Source organism: Camelus dromedarius, chromosome 16 (genome assembly GCF_036321535.1).
Source record: "Camelus dromedarius isolate mCamDro1 chromosome 16, mCamDro1.pat, whole genome shotgun sequence".
In the NCBI taxonomy this organism is placed as follows: Eukaryota; Metazoa; Chordata; class Mammalia; order Artiodactyla; family Camelidae; genus Camelus; species Camelus dromedarius.
The window spans coordinates 11,507,356-11,532,360 of record NC_087451.1 but is presented as its reverse complement, the minus strand read 5'-3'; the positions used below and the strand labels follow the sequence as shown (position 1 = coordinate 11,532,360).

Sequence of the window (25,005 nt, the reverse complement as noted above, 5' to 3'; positions counted from 1 at the left end):
TCTTACTTCACTTAGAATGATGATCTCCAGGTCCATGTTGATGCAGATGGCATTATTTTATTCTTTTTTTATGGCTGAGGAGTATTCCATTATGTATATATGTATGTATATACACATATATAGACCACATCTTCTTTATCCAGTCATTTGTCAATGGACATTTGGGTTGTTTCCATGTCTTGGCTATTGTAAATAGTTCAACAGCAGTGTTTTATTTGCAGAGATTGTTTGTTAGAGAGAAATTACATTTGTATTACTATAATATGTACACACAATTTGGGTATATAGTCAGACCTGGACCTTTTGAAACTCTAAGAAAGGCATTTACCTTTAAATGACACATTTTAAAAACCATTTTTGTTGGAAAGCTTTCTAAAATATACTTAACATTTTTCTACCCATCTAAACAATCATATTACACAAATCAAATCAGTGATTTTAAAGTGTTTTTGACACTTCTTTAAAGCAGCAGAATTCATTTTTCAAACAGAGCTTAAGGCAGAGCCTCAGTGTAGAAAACAGAGAAATGTAGCTGCTCTGTTGGGTATAGATCAGACCCTGGATTATTTAGGCCCCTTTTTTCCTAAGGTATACTTCTTGGAAGCCTGAGTCCTCAATTTGAAAGACTGTCTCCAATTAGATTATGAAACAGTTGCCTTTTATCTATGGCCCAAGTATATTTTGTGTTATGATTGTACTTTTGGAGCACTTACCACATTGTATATAATTTTACATTTTTTTCCTGAGGCATTTTTATTGCAGAAACTTGAAAAATAAAGAAAATTATAAAGAAGAAAATAAAAATTAGACATAGTTCTTGTGATCAACAAAGAAATAACCTTTTAAAAAATACTTATCACATTGGTAAAAGCTTTGCTTAATTATAACTAGTGTTATTTGCAAATACCCAGTGAAACAGACAAGTTCTAGTTCTACAGATAGATGTGTACATTGATTTAACCTTTTTGAAGGAAAAAAATTTTTTTTAGTTTAGTTTTATTTCGGGGGGTAGGTAATGGGTTAATTTATTTAATAATTTTTTAATGGAGGTACTGAGGATTGAACCCAGGACCTCGTGCATACTTAGCATGCACTCTACCACCTGAGCTATAATCCACACCCCTCCGTCTTCCCCTTCCCCCAAAAAGGAAATTTTTATACTAGATTTAAAATACCTCTATCCTTTCATCATGTAACTTCACTTCCAGGAGTATATCCCAAAGAGAAAACAATCAGAAGTGTTTGAAAATAGCCAACAATACAATTATGGTTGAAAAACTTATAGTTTAGATATGCAATAATATTTTATAGACAGCTAAAATCATATTTTTGAAAATGCTTAATGTTATTGGAAAAATGCAGTCTACAGAAACAGGATAAGATCTAGGTTCTCTAAAAATAAGTTTAATTTTCTATTAAAATTAATAATATAAATAAGATGACTTGAGTTTCAAATCCAGGTGATTAAAATGCTGATGACAAGGAGGATGAGGGGAATAGTAAAGAGGAAGAGGCTTGAATTTAAACATCTTGAGTTTGACATTCCAATGGGATATCAGAGTAGAGATGCCCAGTAGACAACTAAAAATTAAGAACTGGAATACAGGCAGTTATTTACCTAGAGGTCATACTGAATAATTAAAACTAAGGGAGTAGGATTGCAAAAAAGTGAGTTTCAAGAAATTTTTTAAAAGAAAAGGGCTAGGGACATAATCATGGTGAACATCTTTTTATTAAGTGTGTAGAAGATGAGTCAGATGAAGAGCCTTTGGAAAGGCGAGAAACCAAGAGAACAAGAGTCATGGAAGCCAAATGAAAATAACCTTTCTATGAGAGGGAATTTAAAAGCTGATGTTGCAGAAAGATCCAGCTCTTTTTTTTTAATGCTTGCTTGGATTTTTTTTTTTAATTGAGTTATAGACTTGCTTGGATTTTGATGTTCCTTTTTGGTTCTTTGTGTATTCTTTCCTTCTCAATCTGTTTACTTTTATTTCCTTTTCTTATCTACTGCCTTGGCCAGGGCTTCCTGTACAGTTTGAAAAGGGGTGGTGAAAGGGTATTCCCTCATCTTGGTGGGAAGGCTTTGAATTTCTTACCATTAAGTATGATATTAGCTGTAGGTTTTCTGTAGCTATTTTTTATCATGTTGCGGAAGTTCTCTTCTATTCCAGGGTTTTAGCATGAATGGTTGTTGGATTTTGTCAAATGGATTTTTGCATCGATTGATATGATGTAATAGATTGCATTAGTTGATTTTTGAATATTGAACCAGGCTTGCATACCTGGAATAAATCCCAGTTGGTTGTGGTATATGATTTTTTAAAAATATATTGTTGAATTCAGTTTGCTAATATTTTGTTAAGGGTTTTTGCATCTGTCTTCATGAGAGTTATTAGTCTAATTTTCTTCTAGTGTCTTTGGTTTTAATACTAGAGTAATGCTGACCTCATAGATTGAGTAAGGAAATCTTCCCTCTGCTTCTGTCATTAGAGATTGTAGGGAATTTCTTTAATTCTTCCTGAAATGTTTGGTAAAGTTCACCAGTAAACCCGTTTGGGCCAGATTCTTTGCTTTGGAAAGTTATTAGTTACTGATCCAGTTTCTTTGATAGATGAATGGATAGATACAGGCCTATTCATATTTCTTCTGTGAGTTTTGGCAGATTGCCTTTCAAGGAATTGGTTCATTGCATCTAGGTTATCAGATTTGTTGGCATTCCTTTTATTATTATGTTTTTATTGTTTCTTTTGACATACATTGAGTGAACATCTATCACGTATCAGACTCACTGCAGGTTCCTGTTCTTAACCACTGTGCTGTAAAAGGAGCATTGTAAGAGGCATCAGGGTATGAGCAACAGGTAATATAGCTGAACCAGATTTTAAGGGATGTGCAGTGGTAATTAGAACTAGAAAGTCAAGTTGGATCCATTCTGTGGAAGGCCTTGCATCCTTGCTGAGGGAATTTATTCATAGTGGACAGTGGGGAGCCATTGTTTCAGTTTAGTAGTTTGATTCAAACTGTTTTAGAAAGCTTTTAGTACTGAGAAAACTATCAGAAATGGAAATGTAGTTTGGGTACGTTTGTAGAAGTTTATTTCAGTGTAGTTTCTAGTACTAGAGGGAGAATTCATACATTTTTGTGTATTTTCTCAATCATATGCTTAAAAATACTGGACCTTAAAAATAAGGTCTTCAGACTCTTTTGACATTATAAAGTTCTGCTTAACCTTTGGGGAACCGTTTAACCTAGGCAGTGTATAATTAAGATTTTACTTACAGCATGACAGTTATGCTTATGAAGATAGAGGTTTTAGGACTTGGCAGCTAATTGTAATGTGGACTCTGAATAGGCTTAGGTGACCAGGAGGAGGGTGGCAGCATTGACAGACACTGCGGTCTGGAGGAAGAGCTGTAGAGAACTGTCATTCTTGAAGGACTTAATTGAGTATTATGAAAGAAGTGTTACCGATGAGACTTTAATTTCTATTCACCTTTAACTTGGCAAATTCAGGAAGACTTCACATCATCAAGTGTGGTCAGTATCCTTAAGTTGTCAGATTCCCCTGGTAAAAGATCCCATAGCACCTCACTCTTTCCTGTGTTGGCTCTTAGCACACGGTACTGAAATAGAGTTGCATTTTTCTCAGCTGGACTGTGACCTTTGTGAGGGCCAAGACAAGTGTTTGTCTCGTTCACTGTTGTAACCCCTGCCTAGCACGGTGCATAGCATTTGAAATAGGCTCATTGATTGTTATTGACTGATTATCAGATGATGGAGGTTTGTTTAAGTCTTTTTTGTACTTTCCCATTTGGGCTTTTTATTTTTTAAAAATTCTTGTCAGTTTCTAGTAATAATAAACTGAACCATGTGGATTGGTACAGATTTTTGTATGTAAGTCCAGGTAGATGTGGAGTGGGAGGTGGGAGCCAGAAAGATTTATTTAGCTTCTTGGGCTGGAATACAAAAATCACTAGGATGTAATCTCCACCTTCAAGTTGTTCACATTCTGCATGTTTGTCTTCCATGTGGTAAGTGCTGCAATAGCAGTAGACTCCACGTGCTGTATACAAAGTTAGGTAAAAACTGATTCGGAAGGAGGGGAGCAGTTGGTGGTTTAGGTGCCTGAAGAAGGGGACATTTCAGATTATATCTGATGAGTTTTAGAAAACTGCCCTGGTGCGTTGGTTGACAGAGGGTTGGATGGGAACTAAGCTGCAGAGTGCTTTCACAGACATTGACTTTTCTGAGCCTTATTGCAGCCCTGTTACGTGTATATTATTGTCTTCATTTCACAAGTAAATAAATGGACTCAGAAGTTGGCAGACTTAAAGAAAGTTACAGTAACTAAATAGTAGATCTGAGACCAAGTCTTGGGTTTCTAAAATCTCTCCTAATAATTCTGTTGTGAATGCTTTCCACTGCAAGTAGCGAAATGCTGCTAATGGTAGCTTAACTAATGAAGGCACTTTATTTGTGCACATTAAGTCTGGAGGTAAGTGATTCCAGGATCATCAGATACTTAAAGGCAGGACATGGGATGTTCTTCCTGTGATTCTCTTGTTGTTTCTGCCATGGCAATAAGATGACTGTCACAGCTTCAGGCAAGATGTATTCACAGGAATGTGTCACTAGCAGGAAAGAAAAGACTAGATGGAAAAGAGACCTATTCCTGTGACACTGGAGAGCAAGGTTACTAAGATCACTGACTCTGGAGGTAGACTCCTCAGTTTGAAATCAAGCTCCTCTAATTATTGTTACCTAACACAATAAAATCTCCCTATCAGGACAGAAAATCTTTCCCTCCCCCCACCCTGACTTTTGCCTGGAATTCTTGGGTCATATGCCCACCCTAAGCACTCAAATGGGGAATGAGCTTAGACCAGTCTTGACTCACATCCTCTGAAGCTGAACAAAGGGCAGACCTAACTTCCCTGAGCACACGGCTGCCCGCCTGATTACCTGAACACAATCTGGGTTCTTTTGGCATGAGCCTAGACCCTAGAAGTGGAGGAATGGCTGTTGGACACGCTACAGTGTCTACCTTTTCCCTCTTCTATGTCAGAAGATTGTTGCAATGTGTAAACAGGTTCAGCTGTCATTCCTGTTGATAAAGGACTTTTTCTTTGCCTAGTTAGGGTACCTGTTGGTACCCTGTTCGGGGGAGGAGGGGTTTTTTTTAGGTAGAAGACGATTTCTTTTTGCTTTGAGTCACTCATAATAATCTTTCATTTCCAAAATATCTGCCTCTTTTTCCCTTTTGGCAATAGAAAGTGTGTGTTTTCCTTGCTCATTCCTTTCTTTAATATTTGGGGTGGGGTAAGAAATTAAAAACAATTTCAACACTTTCTCTGGGAAGAGAGAGAAAACAATGTTAGTTTAGTGGCTGCAGAGACTCAGTGACAGGGAACTTTTTTTTAATGATAGTCCATAGCATTTAGTAGCTACATCTACATTGGGTAATAGCTCAATAAATCAACTTTTTAAATTTAGTTAGAATATGTATTTTTGTATACTATTTATAGCATATTTGACTAAGTGTTTAGCTTCTAGGTTTATGTTTTTTTCTGTTCTTTTTTTTAAATTGTGAACATAATAAAAGCTCAGTGTAGAAAATTTGAGAGAAGTGGAGAAGTATAAAAAAAGAAAGCACAGGCAGTAGGGCAGCTTTTAGAATTAAATATATAATTCAGATTTGAGTGATTGTAATGTGACCCAGATTTTAACTTTGTGGGTGTGAATAAACTTAGGATACTTGTGTCTCTTTTTTTCATTAATGAAATTTAATGCATGCTTTTATCACTTAAAGCACCTTAGGTTATTTACACATCAAATTTGCTTATATATTCATAGTACAAAATCGGTTTATGAATGTTGAAGTCTATACTAACATGACTTGTCATTTTTTCTCTGAAGCAGCATATCCTCGAAAAGATAAAGACCAAAGGAAGCAACAGGCGATGTGGCGAGTTCCCTCTGATTTAAAGATGCTAAAAAGACTCAAAACTCAAATGGCTGAAGTTCGATGTATGAAAACTGATGTAAAGAATACACTTTCAGAAATAAAAAGCAGCAATGCTGCTTCTGGAGACATGCCAGCAGGCCTTCTTTCTGCTGACCAGGCAGCTCTGGCTGCATGTGGAACCGAAAACTCTGGCAGATTACAGGATTTGGAAATGGAGCTCTTGGCAAAGTCATCAGCTGCCAGTTGTTACATACGAAACTGTAAGTGAAAGAATCTTACTGATTTTATTTCTCCACGTTTCATTTGGGAAGCTAGAAGACAGGTTATTTTCAGAATAATAGTGTTTGAACATCTTTCCCACAATGAATTAAGACTGCATATACAGCTTTTTCTCCCACCCCAAAACTGACTCTATATTTTTTGCTATATGTATCAGAGCTATTTCTTGATTTCTTATTCTATACTGGGCAACAAACAAGACAAAATCCTTAACCATGGATCTTGCATTCATGTACTCATGTGGTAAGAATCGGACATTAAAACGTACAGCCCAGTAAACATAATTTCAGTTGGTAAAAAGTACTGTGAGGGAAACAGCAGAGGAGTGGGATGGAAAGCGCAAGTGAGAAGTGTGCTATTTCACCTAGGGTAAGTAGTCTGAGAGCGTCTCTGAGGAGGCAGCATTTGAACTGATATCTGAAGGTTGAGAAGGTAGCAGCCATGCAAAGATCTAGGGGAAGCACTGGTTCGGGGTAAGCAGAATGGAAAATGCGAAGTCTCTAATACAGGATTTGTTCTGTGTGTTTGAAGGCTCAAAGGAAGACCAGTAGAGCTGAACATGGTGAACTAAGTAAGCAGAGGTAAATAATAGGAGAGAAATCAGAGGTGGGCAGTTCCTAGATCAGGTAGGGTCTTAAGAAGACTTCAGGGAGGAGTTTGAGTTTTATCCTGATTTTAGGAGAATTCTTTAGAGAATAAAAATCAGGGAAGTGTTTGCGATCTGATTTACCTTTTACAAAGATTACTTTGCTTTTTGTGTGGAGAGGGGTCTGAAAAAGGTTGAGAGTGGGAGTTGTGAGACCAATAAACAGCCTGTAACAATAGCTTGTGTGATATACGATGACTTATTCTGGACTTGACTACACTGGGTAGGTGGGCTTGCTCATTGTCTAGCAGCCTTTCTTGACTGAGGTCCCATCTTTCTTAATTCTCCCAAGGATGGGTATATGGCTAGTACTATTCTAGATACGTAGGAGAGAAGTTAATCTAGTACATACAGTGGATATTTTAGACCAGGAGGACTCAATTATTTCCCACAACCCTAGTAAGAAAGGTTTTAGGGAAAGAAAAAACTCAGAATGATGTTAAAGTTTTTGGTCTATGCATCTTAGTGACTGGTGGTGTCTTTAATTGAAATGCATATCAAACAAGGAAGAATCAGGTGTGGGGATTGTGGGTCACAGGGGCAGGAAGTCAGGAATTCTTTGTTAAACATGTTAGGGTTTGCAGGGGGAGGGTATAGCTCAAGTAGTAGAGTGCACGCTTGGCATGCGTGAGGTCTTAGGTTCAATCCCCAGTGCCTCCATTAAAGAGTAAACAAACAAACAAACAAACAAACCTAATTACCCCTCCCAAATAAATAAATAAACATGTTAAGGTTTGAGGTATCTTAGTGAAATGTCTCATAGGCAGTTGAACACTACATAAGCCTGAAGCTTATGAGGTTAAAGTTGGATATAAACAGATAGGAGTCACTGGTATCAGATGCTGTTTAAAGAAAGCCAGAGGTTAAATGGAGAAGAGGAATTTTGGCTCTGGGGCACTTAAACATTTAAAAGCCTTGTAACGAAGGGGAGGCTCATGAAGGAAATTGAAAAGAGCAATCATTAAGGTAGGAGAAAAATCAGAAGGACTGATATCTCAAAAATTTTTTTAAAAAGGATCTCAAAAAGAAATAGAGTGGTCATACCATTGAGGTGTCAAAATGAAGGGTGGGTGGCCCTTTTAAGAGCCATTCGCATGGAGAGGGGTATAGCAGAAGTGACTGAGATGAGAAACTGGGCATGATTGCTCAGCTCATTCAAGAAGTTTCATAATAAATTGGGTGGTACCTGGAGGGGGTACGGAGTCAAGAGTTTGTTGTTATCTGTGTGTTGTATTCATTTTCTTAAGCATATATCCTTTTTTTTTTTTTGGTGGTAAAATATATGTAACATAAAATTTACAATTTTAACTATTCTTTGTTGTATAATTCAGTGGCATTGAGTACATTCACATTGCTGTACAGTCTTCACCACTGTCCATCTCTAGAACTTTTCCATTACCCGAAAGCGAAATTCTATATCCATTGAACAGTAACTTGCCACTCCCCCTTTCCCCTACCCTCTGGTAACCACTGCTCTACATTCTGTTTCTATAAACTTGACTACTGTAGATATCTCATATAAGTGGAGTCATAAAATATTTGTCTTTTTGTGTCTGACTTATTTCACTTCATAATATCTTCAAGTTTCATCCATGTTGTAGCATGTGTCAGAATTTCATTCCTTATGAAGGCTGAGTAATATTCCCTTGTATGTATGTATGAACTACATTATGTTTTTCCATTTATCTGTTGATGGATATCTAGGTTGTTTCTACTTTTTGGCTGTTGTTAATAATGTGGCTGTGAACATGGATGTGCAAATATCTGTTTGAGTCTGTGCTTTCCATTTTTGGGGGTATATTCCTAGAATGGGATTGCTGGCTCATATTTTAATTCTGTGTTTAATTAAAAAAATTTTTTTTAATCATGGTAAATTTTACCACATTTTGTTAAACAAAACTTACTATCTCACTCTTTAATCGTACTTGTTTTATAATACCAGTGCTCTAACCCCTGAGCTATGGAGCCAGCTGCTAAGTGTACTTGTTTATTAATGGCACTAAGTACATGCACATTGTTGTGCTGCCAGCACCACCATCCATCCACAGAACTTTTTTTATGTTGCAAAACTGAACTTTATACCTGTTAAACAATAACTTTCCTTTCTTCCCTTATCCTCTGGCAGCCACCATTTTGCTTTTTGTCTCTGATTTTGATTACTCTAGGTACCTCATATAAGTGGAAAAATACAGTATTTGCCCTTTTGTGGTTGGCTTGCTTCATTTAGCATAATGTCCTCAAGGTTCATCCATATTGTAGCGTGTGTCAGAATTATTTTCCCTTTCATGGCTGCATAATATTCCTGTGTGTGTGTGTGTGTGTGTGTGTGTGTGTGTGTGTGTGTGTGTGTGTGTGTGTGTGTGTGTGTGTACACATACGTACCCATTTGTTTACCCATTAATTTTTTTCTTTTGTTTTTGGATTTGTTATTCTTTTTTTTTTTAATTTTATTTTTTATTGAAGTGTAGTTTATTTACAATGTTAGTTTCAGGTGAACAGCAAAGCAATTCAGTTATACATATACATGCATATATATATATATATATATATACACATATAGTTTCAGTTCTTTTCAATTACAGCTTATTATAAGAAATTGAATATAGTTCCCTGTGCTATACAATAGGTGCTTGTTTTATCTGTTTTATCTATAGTAGTGTGTATCTGTTAATCCCAAACTCCTGATTTATCCCTTAAGTTGGCACCTACTTTTTGGCCGTTGCAAATAATGCAGCTATGAACATGGTTGTTTATTTCTTTGAGACCCTGCTTTTAGTTTTCTTGGACATATAATATATAACCAGAAGTGGAATTACTGGATCATATGGTAATTCAATTTTTAATTTTTTGAGGAACACCGCCATATTGTTTTCAACATAGAGGTTGCACCATTTTACATTCTCACCAACAGTGCACAAGGGTTCCAATTTCTCCACATCTTCCCCAACACTTATTCTTTTCTTTTTTTTTTTTTTTAAATAATATCCGTACTAATGGATGTAAATCATTGTGGTTTTGATTTCCATTTCCTTCATGATTAGTGATGTTGAGAGAGCATCTTTTCGTGTATTCATCAGTCATCTTTATATATCTTTTTTGGAGCAGTGTCTATTCAAGTCCTTTGCCCATATTTGAATTGGATTGGTTTTCTGTTTTTTGAGTTTTAAGAATTCCCTGTATATTCTTGATGTTAATCCCTTATCAGATACGTGTTTGCAAATACCTTCTCCTATTCTGTGGATTGTCTTTTCATTCGGTTGATAGATTCGTTTGATGCTAAACATTTTAAATTTTGATGTACAATTTATCTATTTTTTTCTTTTGTTGCCTGTGTTTTTGGTGTCACATGCCAAGAAAGCATTGCTAAACCCAACATTGTGAAGATTTTCCCCAGTGTTTTCTTCTTTTGAGTTTTATAGTTTTAGCTCTTTATAGATGTCTTGGATCCATTTTCAGTTCATTGTTGTATATGGTGTTAGATAAAGGTCCAGCTTTATTTTTGTGTGTGTGGGTGTGCTGTTTTCCCAGGATCATTTGTTGAAAAAACTTTCCTTTCCTCTTGAATGGTCTTGATACCATTGCTGAAAATCATTTGGCCATGTGTGCAAGGATTTATTTCTGGGCTTTCCATGCATGTGTTTGTTAAAATTGGATATATTAATGCTTGGTACTAATCTAGTGAAGATGAATAAGAGAAGGGATAATTGCCAAATACATATAATTCTCTTAAAGATGACAGTTTAATAGAAAAATGAATAAAGGTTATGATTAGGCCATTAACATAAGAAATACAAATGGACAGTAAATGTATGAAAAGATACTCAACCGTATCTGGTTGTCAGGGAAATGACAATTTAAAACCAAAAGAAATAATGCTTTTTGTTGGATTTTTGTGCAGAGCTTTTGTTACTTGTTTCTGCAAATACCTCCCCACCATTGTCACTTGTTTGTTTTTGTTTTTTTTCTGCCAAACATGAAGTTTTAAATTTTTTATTTTTGAAATCTATTAATAATATTCATGGTTTGCGAGTTTGATGTTTTTATTTGGAAGGCCTTTTCAACTATAGTTTATAAAAAAACACTTATTTTCTTCTGGCTTTGTTTTTAAGTTTTTTACATTTAGGTCATTATTCCGTGTATAATTTATTTTCTTTGATGGTGTGTGAAGTGAGTTCAGTGATTTGTTTTCTCCTGTAAATGAAACATGGTTTTTGAAGAATCTACTCTGTCCAACAGTATGAAATTTATCCTTTATATTATAGACCAAAGTCCTATATTTTCATGGTTGTTTTTAAATTCATATGGGTTGAAGCAGTTAAAATTGCCAATATGCAACTTTTTTTTTACATACAAAAACAGCAATTTGATACTGTTCAACTAAATATTTGTTGTGTTGTCTACCAGACCTACACTTTTTTTTCAAACTATTATAGTTTTATAGTCTGTTATATTGTATTATGTTTGCCTTCATTTTATTTTTGTTTTCAGAGTGTCTTTGATGGTTCTTACACATTTACTCTTCTAGAAAAAACATTTTAACTGGAATTGTGTTACATTTAATGCATTAATTGACATTTAATTTGGGGAACTGACATCTTCTCAGCACTAAGGCATTCACATCTAGGAGTATGGTAGTTCCGTTTATCAGGTCATCTGTTACATACGTATACTTCTTCAGAGCTTTAGTTTTCTTCATATAAATTCTGTATATGTTTTGTTATATTCATTTCTAGATATATTATAACTTAGGCTGCTATTGTGAATGGAATCTCTTCCTCCCCTCTGGAATGTTTTCTAATTATTTGTTATGGACATATAGGAAGACTATTGGTTTTATATGTTTATCTTATATTCAGCCCACTTAGTGAAAATTTTTAATTCTGAGTTTTTCAGTCAATTGTATGGAATTGTCTAAGTAGACAGTCATATCATCAGCAATAATCATGGTTTGTCCACACCTTTCCTGCTTATTTACTTTTGATATTGTGTTGTCGAGGCTGGGACCTCAGAACAATTTAACTAATAGCAATAATAGAATTTTTATAGTATTTCCAACCCTATTTAAGAATTCCTTTAGTTTTTTTTACCTGATTAAGTTCAAATTTTGCTGTTTGTTTCGATGCATAATTTTCATCAAGTTGAAAGATAAATCCTTCCATTCTTAACAAGAGTGGCAGTAATGATTATCATTTACTAAGTGTTTATTTTTTGCCAGGTATCTTAACTATTCTAAGTCAAATGTTTTAACTCACTGAATCCCAACAACAACTCTATGAAGAAAGTTATTTTTATCCCCAATTCACAGATAAAGAAACTGAGGCATGGGAGCAATCAAAGGTCCTCAGAGTTTGATGGTGGTAATCGCAGAGCCAGGAACTGGAACTTTAGAGCCTATGTTCTCCCATTACACCAAACTACCTCTTTTCCTAGTTACTAAGGGTTTTTTTTAAATCAAGAAGTTGTATAGAATTACATCAAATGCGTTTTTGTCATCCGTCAAAATAATCATGTTATTTTGCTCTATTACTTTGTGAACAAAGAGAATTACATTATATATCTAACATTGACCATTCTTGAAATTCTAGAGTGAATCTTTCTACTTGGTTATGGTTTGTGATTTTTAATTAATTAATTATTTTAATTGAAGTATAGCCAGTTTACAAAAAATACGAAATGCTTCACAAATTTGCATGTCGTCCTTGCACAGGGGCCATGCTAATCTTCTGTGTATCGTTCTAATTTTAGTATGTGTGCTGCCAAAGTGAGCACTGTAATTTTTTAATATACAGTTGACCCTTAAACAACATGGGTTTGACCTGTGTGAGTCCTCTTACCTGCAGATTTTTTTTTTTTCAATAAATCCTCAGTTGGTTTAATCAGTGGGAGCTGAACTGGGGATAAGAGGGCTGAATATAAAGTTATACCCAGTTTTTTGACTCTGGAGAGTTGGCACCCCTAGTCCCTGTATTGTTCAAAGGTTAACTGTACTGCTATGCTCAGTTTGCTAATACTTTACTTAGGATTCTTGACTATGTAGTCATGAGTAATATCGAGCTATATAGTTTCATTACACTATCCTTAACCCATTTGAGTTCCTATTTTACGCCAGCCTCATAGAGTAAATTCAGGAGCTTTTGCCCTTTTCTATGCTGTTAAAATTTAACATGTTATCTGCTCATTAAAAGTTTAATGAACCTCACTGAAAAAACTAGGAGTTCTTTCAGGAATAGAACTTTTAACAGCCTTTTTCATTTTTAAGTGTGTATTGGTCTCATATTTCTGCCAATTCTTAAATCAATTTTTGTAATTAATTTTCTTACAAAATTACTCATTTTATTAGATTAATGCATTGGTATAAGGTCCCTTATTCTGTTCCCTTAAAGTTTAAAAACTTCCTCTGAATATTGGGTGTTAACTTGTTCAGTTATGTCATTGCTTATTTGTATTCTTTTATTTTTTCCCTTGACTTGAATTGCTAGAGGCTTATTCATTTTATTCATCTCTTCAAAGACCTAATACTTAGATTTATTACATCTACTGCTTTCTGTCTATTATTATGTTAGTTTTTGCCTTTGTTTCTGTTAATGCATCTTGTATTCATTTTTTTCCTTAACCAATATTTTATGTATACTTTGCAGTGGAAAAATTGATCATAATTTTTTCTTAGAGCATCCTTTCTTCCCTTTTTTTTTTTTTCAAATATACAATTCAGCAGTTGTGTGACAATCATCATTATCTAAGTCTAGGACATGTTCAACACTTCTCTCCCATAAACTCCATACTCATAAGCCGTTGCTCCCCATCTTCCCCTCCCCTAGCAACCACTAATCTGTTTTGTCTGTATGGATTTGTTTCTTCTGGACTTGTCATATAAATGGAATCACACAATATGAATGCCTTTTATATCTGGTTTCTCTAACTTAGCATAATGTTTTCATCTATGTAGTAGCATGTATTTCAATTCTTTTTTATGGCTGAATGATACTTCATAGTATGTCTGTACCACTTTTTGTTTGATCTACTCATCAGCTGATGGGGACTTGGGGGTTTGTTTTGTTTTTCTGTGTTTTTTTTACTTTTGAGTAATTATGAATAGTGAAGCTGTTTGAACATTCATATACAATTTTTTGTGCATTTTTTTTTATCCTAAGTATATGCTTAACAGTGAAATTGCCAGGTTATATGGGAACTACGTTTTACTTTTTGAGGCAGTGCCATACTGTTTCCAAAGTAACTGCACCGTTTTACATTCTCCAGCAGAGTATAGGGGTTCCAGTTTCTCCATATCCTTATCAACACTTGTTATTTTCCATGGTTTTTGTTTTTGTTTTTGTTTTCTTTGCTCATTGAATTGTCTTGGCCTCCTTGTCAAAAACTAATTGACCATAAATGTAAGGGTTTATTTCTGGAGTCTAAATTCTGTTTCATTAATCTGTATTTCTATCTTATACCAGTACCACAATCTTCATTACTATAGTTTTATAGCAAATTGTGAAATGAGAAGTGTGAGTCTTCCATTCAAGATTGTTTTGGGGTATTCTGGATCTTAGACATTTTTCTATGAATTTTAGGGTCAGCTTGTCAATTTCTGCAAAAAAAAAAGGTGATTGAAATTTTTATAGAGGTTGTGTTGAATCTGTCGTATAGATCAAGTTTGGGAGTATTACTGTGTTAACAATATTAAGTCTTCCAGCCAATGAACATGAAGTATTTTTCCTATCTTCTTTATACTCCTTTCAGTAATGTATGATAGTTTTCAATGTACAAGCCTTACATTTCTTTGTTAAATATTTCTGTAAGTATTTTATTCTGTTTGATGCTACTGTAAATGGAACTGTTTTCTTAATTTCATTCTGGGATTATTCTTTGCTGATGTATAAAAAGACAATTATTGCTCTTATATCATCCTACCTTACTGACTCTGTTTATTATCTTTTAGTGCATCTCTTCTACTTTCTTTTAATTTCTTTTTATTATTTTTCTAAGTTCTTGAGTCTGCATGTTGGGCCATTTAGTTTCTTTTTTTTTTTAATTAATTTGTTGTAAGGCTGTACATTTTCTTCTAATTACTGTTTTAGCTACAGACATCTTGAAGTATTATAATTGTGGTTCATTTCTTTCAGCACTGATTTACTTTTTCATCCAGTAGTATTTTACAGTTTCCAAGTGCTTTGAGTTTTTTTGTTGTTGTTAATATTTAATTTAATTGCATTGAGATTGGAGTTCATGTCTGGTATGATTTTTCTGTTGGAGTTAACTGATGTTTTTCTACTTTTGTAACTGAAGACTGCTCCACAAACAGCAAAACAGGAATACTTTTGGCAAAAAACTCCAAATAAACCAGTTGGGACCAGAGTGTTCTGTTTATTTTTGGACACTGTAGATGGAATACCTTCCCTGTATGATAAGATTAAACCTTTCTCTGACTGCCTAGGTAATGAGTTTTGTGCTATTTTATCATAATCAGAAATGTTTTTAAATGTCTTTGCAGCCACAAGTAAGAAGAGTAATTCACCCAAGCCAGCTCGGTCCAGTATAGCAGGTAGTCTGTCACTTCGAAGAGCAGTAGACTCTGGGGAAAATAGCCGTTCAAAAGGAGACTGTCAAACTTTGTCTGAAGGTAAGTTTGGAGAGTTCAGAACGTAATTTGGGTGGGTAGATGTCTGTTATTTGAAATTGATCTTATGGTATAGCTCCAGACCTCTAAAGGCACCAAAATAGCTGAAACTTAATTTGAAAGTTCCTTGATCACGCAACAGGTTAGAGCCATCAGGAAGAAAATGCAACCATTAGACTCCATATTCTGGACTCCTGAATTTTAAATACCGGGCATCAGAAAGACTGGGATATACATTAAAATTGTTTTTGACTTATCCTACAGTTTAAAAATGTAGGTAATAGTGAGATCTCCTAACATGGAAGCTTAGAGAGAGAACTTTTTGTTTGTTTGCCTTCTTTCTGAATATCTTCCTCTTCTGTAGGCTCCCCGGGAAGCACTCAGTCTGGGAGCAGGCATAGTTCTCCCCGAGCCTTGACACAGGGCAGCATCAGTGACATTCTGCCGAAATCTGAAGACCGGCAGTGTCAAGCTTTGGATTCAGGTGCTCTTGTGGTTGCGGTTTTTAATGGCTTACCTACGGTGGAGAAAAGGAGAAAAATGGTCACCTTGGGGTAAATTAAGTTCTTTTGTTTATGTAATGGAATAATAGCTACTAGCTTTGGCACTTGAAGTCTGCAACATAATGAACAAAATTAATTTCCACTTTGTTAATTTTTTAGTATTAAAATGTAACTTTTAAAATATCAGAGACCTTACTTTTTTTTTCCCTCAACAGAATGAGATAGTACCAGAAATTCAGTCTAAATATATTAGAGATCATTTTCACTAATTTTAATAATGTTGTTTAACCTTGTGTGAACTCTTTGTGAGATTTTTGTGTCAACTTTTTTCCCCATCTGTTCCACACTTTTCAAAGACATTTGTGCTGGGCTGTATTATGTCCCATAGGTCTTTTGCACATATTTTGTTTGGAGTATAGCGCTTCTAGCAGTTGTATTTTAACACTACTTTTCTGTTTTTAATCTCACCTTTTTTCTCTCATCTTATTAAAGTGTCTTTAAAACACATAGTTGGAATTTCCCAAAAGGGGAAATACATATTGTCAGTACCTTTATCTCTCTCCCAGGAAGCAAACTCAGATCCCAGCCATGCCAGTTAAACTTCCATTCATTCAAAGGAGTGTGATTGTGGAATGTGCTGTCTGTGAATGTGCTAGTCGGGCCATTAATATCCATCTGCTGATCTATTCTATGGATATTAAATACATCTCTAATTTCAAACAATGGAATAGTTCTACCTTGGAGACTTTGAAAAGAAATCTGAATTAAATTTAGAGAAAGATTAATATTCCTTAAGTTTACTTAATTTTATACAGTTTTAAGATCTGGATAAATTACCAAATACAAAAGAACAGCTGGTGCCATAGTTTTCTGTTCTAGCTCTAATTTAAGCAGTGGAAAGTTGTTACAGTCATTGGAGATTGTCTTGCCCTCCCCCATTACCTAGCCTGGTTTTATACATGTTTCTTTCAAGGTGAAGCTGCAACTTGTTTTTATATTTTATTTGTTATGGAGATATTTATATCTGCCTTTAGTCATAAAGATTAAATGTGTATGAATGTACATCTTTTTCTAGACTGTAAAATCCTTTATAAATGTGTAAAGCTCATAGCTATAACCCTCATTTTACAGTTAATTATGTTGCCAGGCTGGCTCGTGGTGTTTTCCAGCTTGTCTTTTTTTTTTTCCTTGCCTGATTTAAAGTAGTGTAAGCAAAAATTTTAAATACTAATAATAAATGGTTCAAAAATGGAAGTATTATTAACAAAGAATATTAAGTTAAAATTTCCCCATCTTTGTCTCCCATCTGCTTTGTTTTCCAACTCCCTGCCCACATACATTGCTGTTCTTAATTTTTTTAATTTAATTTAATTTAAAAAATATTTTTGTTGTTTTTTGGTCTCTCTTTTTTTTCTTTCTGTTTTTTGGTTTTTCGGTTCTTAATTTTTTATATATGTTCTGTCTTCTCAGTTTTTAGGTATGTTTAAGTAGCTGTTACTATATGGCTTTTTAAATACAAAAAGTGCACCTTGTTTTTGCACTCAGTATATTTCAAAAGTTGTTCGATGTTGGTGAGGACGAATTATTTAGGGCTTCTGTTTATATTGATTTTAAATTGAAACTCTTATTAAGATAACTGTAGATTCACATGCAATTATAAGAAGTAATAGAGCGTGTGTACCTTACCCAGTTCCCCCAATCATAACAATTACAAAACTCTGATACATTATCACAGGATATGGACAGTAATGTAATCCATGACTTTATAACTTTTCATTGTGAATCTTCTAGTGAATGTTTTGAAAATAAAACTTGAAATTTAGTACTAAACACCAGTGCCCTGTTCTCTCCTTAGTTTGATATTCAGTTTCTGGGCAAGAAGAAAATCTAGATTATTGTATCACTGATTAGTTATACAAAAATATCAGGTTATTTTCTCTCTCTTTGAGGACTAATGCTAAAGGATGTTGTCTGGAAGGAATGCAAATGACTGATTTGGAAAATAATTCTGAAACTGGGGAATTACAGCCTATACTACCTGAAGGAGCTTCAGCTGCCCCGGAGGAAGGTAAGGAAGTGATAAAGTCATTAATTAGGTTGGAGGCGGAATAGTGATCTTTTTCTGGTGTAGTGGGGAGTGGTTGGTTTAATAATACAGTTACTGAGACATTATCTACTGTCCTACCTGTTTGATCTGAAAACAGCATTCATTGTGCCACTGTGTTTGATTTACTAGGACATTAAGCACAGGGGAAGGCAAAATGGATAACTGCATAAAAGGACATGTCTTACTAGAAGGCGCATTTACAGGGGGGAGAATCTGCAGATACTTCATCGGCTCATTTATTAAATGTTATGCCACCTACATGATAGGCATTGAAGTCTTGCTAAATATGAAAAGATGTAATTGCATATGTTCACTATCTTATGGGGAAAACATGCCCCCAAACAACTAATTAGAATATTAAATATTAAGTACCTTGTCTTTTGGGGGTGGGGGTTGGAGGTAATTCAGTTTATTGATTTATTTACTTTTTTTTAGAGGAGATATTGGGGATTGAACCCAGGACACCTCATGCATGCTAAGCATGAGCTCTACCACTTTGAGCTCTACCTTCCCCCAAGTACCTTGTCTTTTAAAGTCAGTCTTGATTAATGTTTGTAGATTGCTTTGGTCTTATACGAGTATTTCAAACTTTATCTGTTTAAAAAATCCTTTATGGTAACCGACTTCAACTCTGCCAATTCATTCTCTGTTACATTTCTAGTATTCTTCTACATGTTCTTCCAGGTTCATTATTCTTTTTTCCAGGTTCATTATTCTTTATTTAAAAGCATAGAAGATACTGTGTAATTTTGAGTAACAGAAGGTCTTGAAACAAGGCTGTGTGTGCTGCCCTTGCTTGTCCTTTATATGTTAGCAGGAAAGCATGTCAGTCAACTTTATTACTAATATTTGACATTGAAATTTATTTCATTTCTCAGTGAAACTCTGCCACTTATCACCTGTGCAGTCATTTGAATTTCAACGACTGGTGAATTGTAGCTCAAAGCATACATAAAGATGCCAGCATCTACCTCTGGCTGCCCTGTGAGAATGTGTGTGTGGGTGGTGGCATTTTCAGGTTTTTCAGTTGAAGAACACTAAACATTTTGGTTTTCCCTCTTAGTTGGTGCTCCTGTGGCGGGCAGCATTATTTCAGTAGAAGAGATTAAATGGAAAGGAGTTTTAGAGTGAACTGTTGATTTTTAAAACATTAAGGAAAAAAATTATGATTGATGATCTTTATAGAAAGAATCTGTGGGAATGAGTTAGTTTCCATGTATTTATACATACTGGTTATAAACTGTAGTGCCTTAAATTTTTATAGCATGTGCTGGAATTATAGGCTCCTTTTATTTATTCAGCATTTATGAAATGCTTCTAATTTGCCTGGCATTATATTTGGTGCTGGTGATAAAGTAATTCCTGAACCTACTGTTTAGTTCAGGGTTTCTCTCCCTTGGCACCACTGACATTTTGGGCCAGCTGATTCTTTGTTGTAGGGGGCTTCCCTGTGCATTGTAGGATGTTTAGCAGCATCCTTGGCTTTAACAACACACTAGGTGCCGGTAGTACCTCCTCTGAATTACAGTAACCAAAATGTCTCCAGACATTGCCAAATGTCCCCTGGGAGGCAAAACCATCCTCTAAAACTGTTGAGAACCACTGGTTGAGTTGAATAACTCTCAGTCAAGGGTGACAACTCCTCAAGAATCACTTGCCAGAATAGGTCACAGTTACAAATGGGAGGGAGCAAGTTGTAGTTCTCAGATATGCTGAATATATGTGTTGGTGGGAGGGGGCAGGGAGAGCCATTCAAAACCACTGGTCAGGTGTTGGAGGCCAGTTAATAACCAATTATAAAATGATGAATGTTGTGATAGGATATATAGGGAGCTCAAATAGCAGATATGTAATAATAGAAATAATAGATAATATTTGTAAGTCCTCGTTATGTGTTAGAGACTGCTAAAAGCTTTACCAGTATTATCTTACATTTTCTTAATACAGCCCTACATGGTAGTTACTTTATTATCTTCATTTTACAGATGAGTAGGCAGACACCTAGAGATGTAACTTATTTTACTCAAAGTCACAGAGCCAATGCTTTTAACTGTCACGTCTCTACTAACCTAGTCCACCCTTGGAAAGATTATTCTAAGGGATGAGTTTGAGTTAGGTGAAGATGGGGCCAGAGTGGAGGCAGAGGTCAGATCATGAAGAGTTGCTCTGTATGTCTAGCTAGAATTTGGACTTTGTCCTTTAAATGGGATCTAAGCAAGAAATTAGATAATAAAATTAAACATTCCTACTCTAGCTACGTTGAGGGGAATGGATTTGAGGGAGTAGGATGGCATGTGGAACCCTGTGGACAGGAAAACTGGTTAGAAGCATGTTAAAGTATGTGAGGGATGACTTGGACTTTTAAATTTCAGCCTTCACCTCATAAATTCACATTATCTCAGAATTGTTTCTAGGTAAATAGCTAGAGGTTAGACATTGCAATGTATGGGGCAAGGCACACAGCAAATAGCTTGTGACCTATTGCTTCACAGTGGCTAGTTTCATTTCCAAAAAATGAAAGTGTATGACCTTGTATTTACTCCCTCTCACTGATGGCAGTGGTTTGTACAGGACCTGGTGACCAGCAGGCCAGTTTTAAGCTAGAGGTCAAGAGACCAATTTGTCTTTCTCACTACATTCACAAAGCTAGGGAACTTCAGATTGCAGGACTTAGTAAAAGACCAAGCAGTATTTTCTTGCAGGAATTCCCTTTCAACATTTCTTAAGAAATACATGTTTTCCTAAATCCTGAGAAAAATGAGTCAAGAAATCAAAAAAAAAAAAATTATTCTAATTCTCCTGTTAGAGTTATTCTTAACAGTCAGCACAGAAACATGACTACTTTGAAGGAATTCCCTTATGGTAAGTTGAAAGTATAAACTGGAAATGCTGGTACCTGAAATCAAAGGCTAAGATCAACAGGAGCACCTTGGAAAGAAGCAATTGTGATCAAATCAGTCCTGGTTACAGATATTGTCATTTTATAAGGATGTGTTCATGGCCCTGTCTGCTGCTGTGTAAATATTAATGAGTCTATATTGAACTGTATAGGAGTTTCATGAGTGGTGTTCCAAGACATAGGAAGTTTTGGAAGCAGAATAATTCTGTATATTGGCATTTTTGACATGTGAGTCTATGTAGTGCTATAAACTTTGCTAAGAGTTCTAAATGTTACATTATTCAACTGTTAACACAATAATGTTCAGAGCATTTTTCAGGATTTTAATATTCATTGTAAGCTACAGTTCTTGAAAATACTACAAACTAAATTTAAAAAATTTAAAGATACATTGTAAGTATTTAAATAACTTAAGATTTTGAGAATTCCTGAGAATTCCAATTCCTTTTTTGTGACTCCTGGAGTTTAATGTATGTCAGGAATTCAGAAACCATAGTACCAAGAGGCCAAATTTGTGTCTAGAATTTCAAGTTGTTGGGTTTAGGGTTCTCAGCAACAGTTCCTTGAAGGGCCACAAGATGGAGATGATGCTTCATGCAAGTAGGTGGTTTGGTCTGTAATGTGTCACTTTTGACTTCCTAGAGCAGGGAAGCTTTTTCCTTTGCTCAGGAAGGAGATTTCATACATACATACATACATACATACATACATACATACATACATACATCATTTCAAACATCCATACATCCAGCCTATATCTTCAGAATATTTAAGGGAGAAATAATGCTACACAATACTACACAAACGCTTCTTGAAAACAGAAGAGGAAAAATTCACCAATAAAGCCATCAGGGGCTGCAGTTTTCTTTGTTGGAGTTTTTTAAACTATTAAATTCCATTTCCTTAATAGTTAAAGTACCTATTTAGATTATCTATTTTTACCTGAATGATTTTGGTATTTTGTGTCTATCAAATAATGTTCATTTCATCTGTGTTCTTGATTTGATGAGCATTAAGTTTTTTATAGTGTTCCATTTTTATCTAAGATGTCTGTAGAATCTGTAGTGATGTCCCCTCTTACATTCCCAATGTTACTAGTTTTGTTTGCTCTCTTTTTTCTTAGTCTGCCTAGGAACCTTTCTGTTGTATTTACCTTTCCAAAGAACTGTCTTCTTATTTTGTTGATTTCTCTATTCTTTCCTGCTAATTTTATTTCTATTTATTTCCTTTCTTTTACTTTAGTTTATTTACTCTTTTTTTCTAGTTTCTTAAAGTAGATGCTTAGGTCATTAATTTGAGGCCTTTTTCTCTTCTAATGTAAGTGTTTAATGCTATAAATTTCTCTTTAAGCACTGCTGTTGCCACATCCCTAAACTTTTGATATGTTGTAATTTTATTTTTATTCGATTCAGAGTACTTTTCATTAATTCTGAAAAATTCTCAGCCATTTTCTCCTTTTGTCTCTCCTTTGCTGTCCCTATGGCTGTCTAGTTGATACAGTTTGAACTATTATACTCTTTTATCCCCTTGTTTCATAGTATCTTTTATGTAATAGTCATTTTTCTTTAATATTCTGGTTAATTTTATCAGTTCTATCTTTAAGTTTTTCAACCTTGTCTAAATTCATCTATTCTTTTTTTTCTTTTTTTTTCTTTTTGTCTTAAATTCATCTATTATTTTAACTTTAATGACTTTCATTTCTGGAAAGTCTATTTAGTAATTTTTTTAAATCTATACTTTTTTCCACATTAAACTGAATTGTGTAAAAAAAAAACTGAATTGTGTAGTCTCTCTCAGGTGATTTTATGAAAAACTTGTGTTATTGTCCTATTTGTATATCTGCTTGACTCTTACATCAGGTGGATTGTCTGCCTTGTTTGTAAATTTTGATTAGAATATAGCGTTCTGAGGGAAAGGTATAGCTCAAGTGGTACAGCGCATGTTTAGCATACGTGAGGTCCTGGGTTCAACCCCCAGTACGTCCTCTAAAAATAAATTAATCTAATTACCTACCCCCAAAATAAAATAATTAAATAATACAATGATAAATAAAATACTAAAGAAAATAGACAACTCTTTTTTTTTTTTTAAAGAACATAGCTTTCTGAGACTTTTTCTCTCCCTTGTGAGAATTCCTTTTTTTTCTTTCTTTTTTTTTTTTTTTTTTTTCCACTTTCTTTTTTCCTGTGGTAATTCTTGTGACCTGGATTGTGGAAGCTTCCCACCAGAGAGGTCTTTTAAATATGTTTCAAGAGTGTTCACGAGCCTTTTTATATCTGCTTTAATCTGTGTTAGATAATTCCAACATCTCTGTCATCTCAGCATTGTTGTTTGCTGCTTGTCTTCACCTGGTTTTTCATATGCTGAAGCAATTTTAAATTGCATTCTAGACATTTTTAATACGATGTCATGAGACTCTGGGTGTTGTTTAAATTTGCCCATTTGTTGGTATTTCAAATTCTGGTCTACACCAGTATGCCTATTCCTATTTACTTTTCGGAGTCCTTAAATAGCCACTTCATGCATTCTGTCCAGGTTTTTTTAACTGCACTTAGTGGGAAAGATGGAGTGGAATGGGCTTATTCCATGTTACCTGGAACCTTCCCTCCAGAGGATTTTACGTTTGCTTTATTCAGATAACACTAGCTCCTGACCAATTTTTATGTTAATTTCTTAAGATTTGAACCTCAGCTTTCAATCTCAAACTTAAATTAAGCACACAGGCCTTAGTTTGAATTTTGAGGTGAGCTGAGCCTAGAAACAAGACAAAATTCCTTGCCATCTTCCTGTGCCAGTAGGCAGAATTTTCTAGTTTATTCTTTTAATAAGAATTTTAGCTATGTGCAGAGACTGGAGTTTTAGTCTCAGTTTCATCCTTCTTTCTGTGGTGGATCCAAGTTTTTTTTTTCCTGTCCCCAAAGGAGTGTTAAAGGCCTTCACATCAAGCTCTCGGGCAACTGCATCTACCCCAGTAGTTTTCTTTTTGTTTCTATACCTTTGGGTTTCCCTTCTTTCTTTTAAATGTGGCTGTTCATTAAAGTAATTTTTAAGTTTATATTTTATCTAGCATTTATAAAGGTTTGCAGCAGAAGGATTTTCAGATTTTCTTGATCACTCTCATTGAAATAGAAGTACTTTCTATACTATAAGAATTCTATAGAACTTTTTTTTAAAAAATCAACTTATATGCAAAAAAACAAAATTGGAGGTCCAAATGTGATAGTAACTCATTTATTGCTAGAATTACTGGAATTTTTTATGCACACGCATAGATAAAAGTGTAAATGTGTGCCTGTGTTTGTGCATGTTTATATATGTTTTAGGTTAAAAACTACGTTGAATCAGGATTAAAAGTTCCTCTTATCTCTTATGACTAGAAGAAAACTGCTTTGGAAAAATATTCTCAGTATAATGAAATTAATACTGTTTTCAAATTATAACTTTTCAGGTATTATGAAAAGAGCATTTTTAATCTTTGAGAACAAAAATAAACACTGCTCTAAATAACTAAAGAGAGCTGAAGTTTATGTGGTTACTTTTTTCCTTGTTTTGTTTGCTTAGTGTGTTGGCATTCAGTGTAACATTCAGGAGGAATCTCAGTTTAGTAGATAGGGAGATTGCCTTTTCCTTGCAGTGATTTCTTACCAGAAGCATGTTCTCCCTTTCTTTCCTGCCAGGAATGAGTAGCGACAGTGATATTGAGTGTGACACTGAGAATGAGGAGCAGGAAGAGCACACCGGCATGGGCGGATTTAGCGACTCTTTCATGGCGCAGCCCCCAGATGAAGGTGCAACACATGATGTCATTTCACAGGGATTAATAAAACCATCTCTCCTGTTGCTGCTGCTGCTGCTTCTTCCTTTGCTTCTGTTTCTGCTTCTGCTTCTTCTGCTTTGCTGCTTCTGCTTCTTTTCCTATTTAAAATTACTGTCATTTGTGAGACAACATTCTGTGGGGTAAACTAAATGGTGAGTACTGAAAATATTTG

General features: G+C 34.8%; 1 protein-coding gene and 1 non-coding gene across 3 annotated transcripts in view; one reads left to right on the top strand and one right to left on the bottom strand.

The window, feature by feature from the left end:
* Window positions 1-25,005, top strand: part of TRIM37 (tripartite motif containing 37) — a 101,510-nt gene that overhangs the window by 60,378 nt on the left and 16,127 nt on the right. The window contains exons 19-23 of one of the 2 annotated variants that reach the window (XM_010990425.3): window positions 5,917-6,225; window positions 15,382-15,510; window positions 15,872-16,061; window positions 17,960-18,078; window positions 24,694-24,804. In XM_010990425.3, the coding sequence (XP_010988727.1) occupies window positions 5,917-6,225; window positions 15,382-15,510; window positions 15,872-16,061; window positions 17,960-18,078; window positions 24,694-24,804 (858 nt within the window). The remainder of the gene's footprint in view (window positions 1-5,916; window positions 6,226-15,381; window positions 15,511-15,871; window positions 16,062-17,959; window positions 18,079-24,693; window positions 24,805-25,005) is intronic. The other variant, XM_031468038.2, reaches the window with a different exon arrangement.
* On the bottom strand, window positions 12,553-12,659 carry LOC116158056 (U6 spliceosomal RNA). The gene has a single exon (XR_004142281.1). It is a non-coding gene; the product is annotated as a U6 spliceosomal RNA (small nuclear RNA).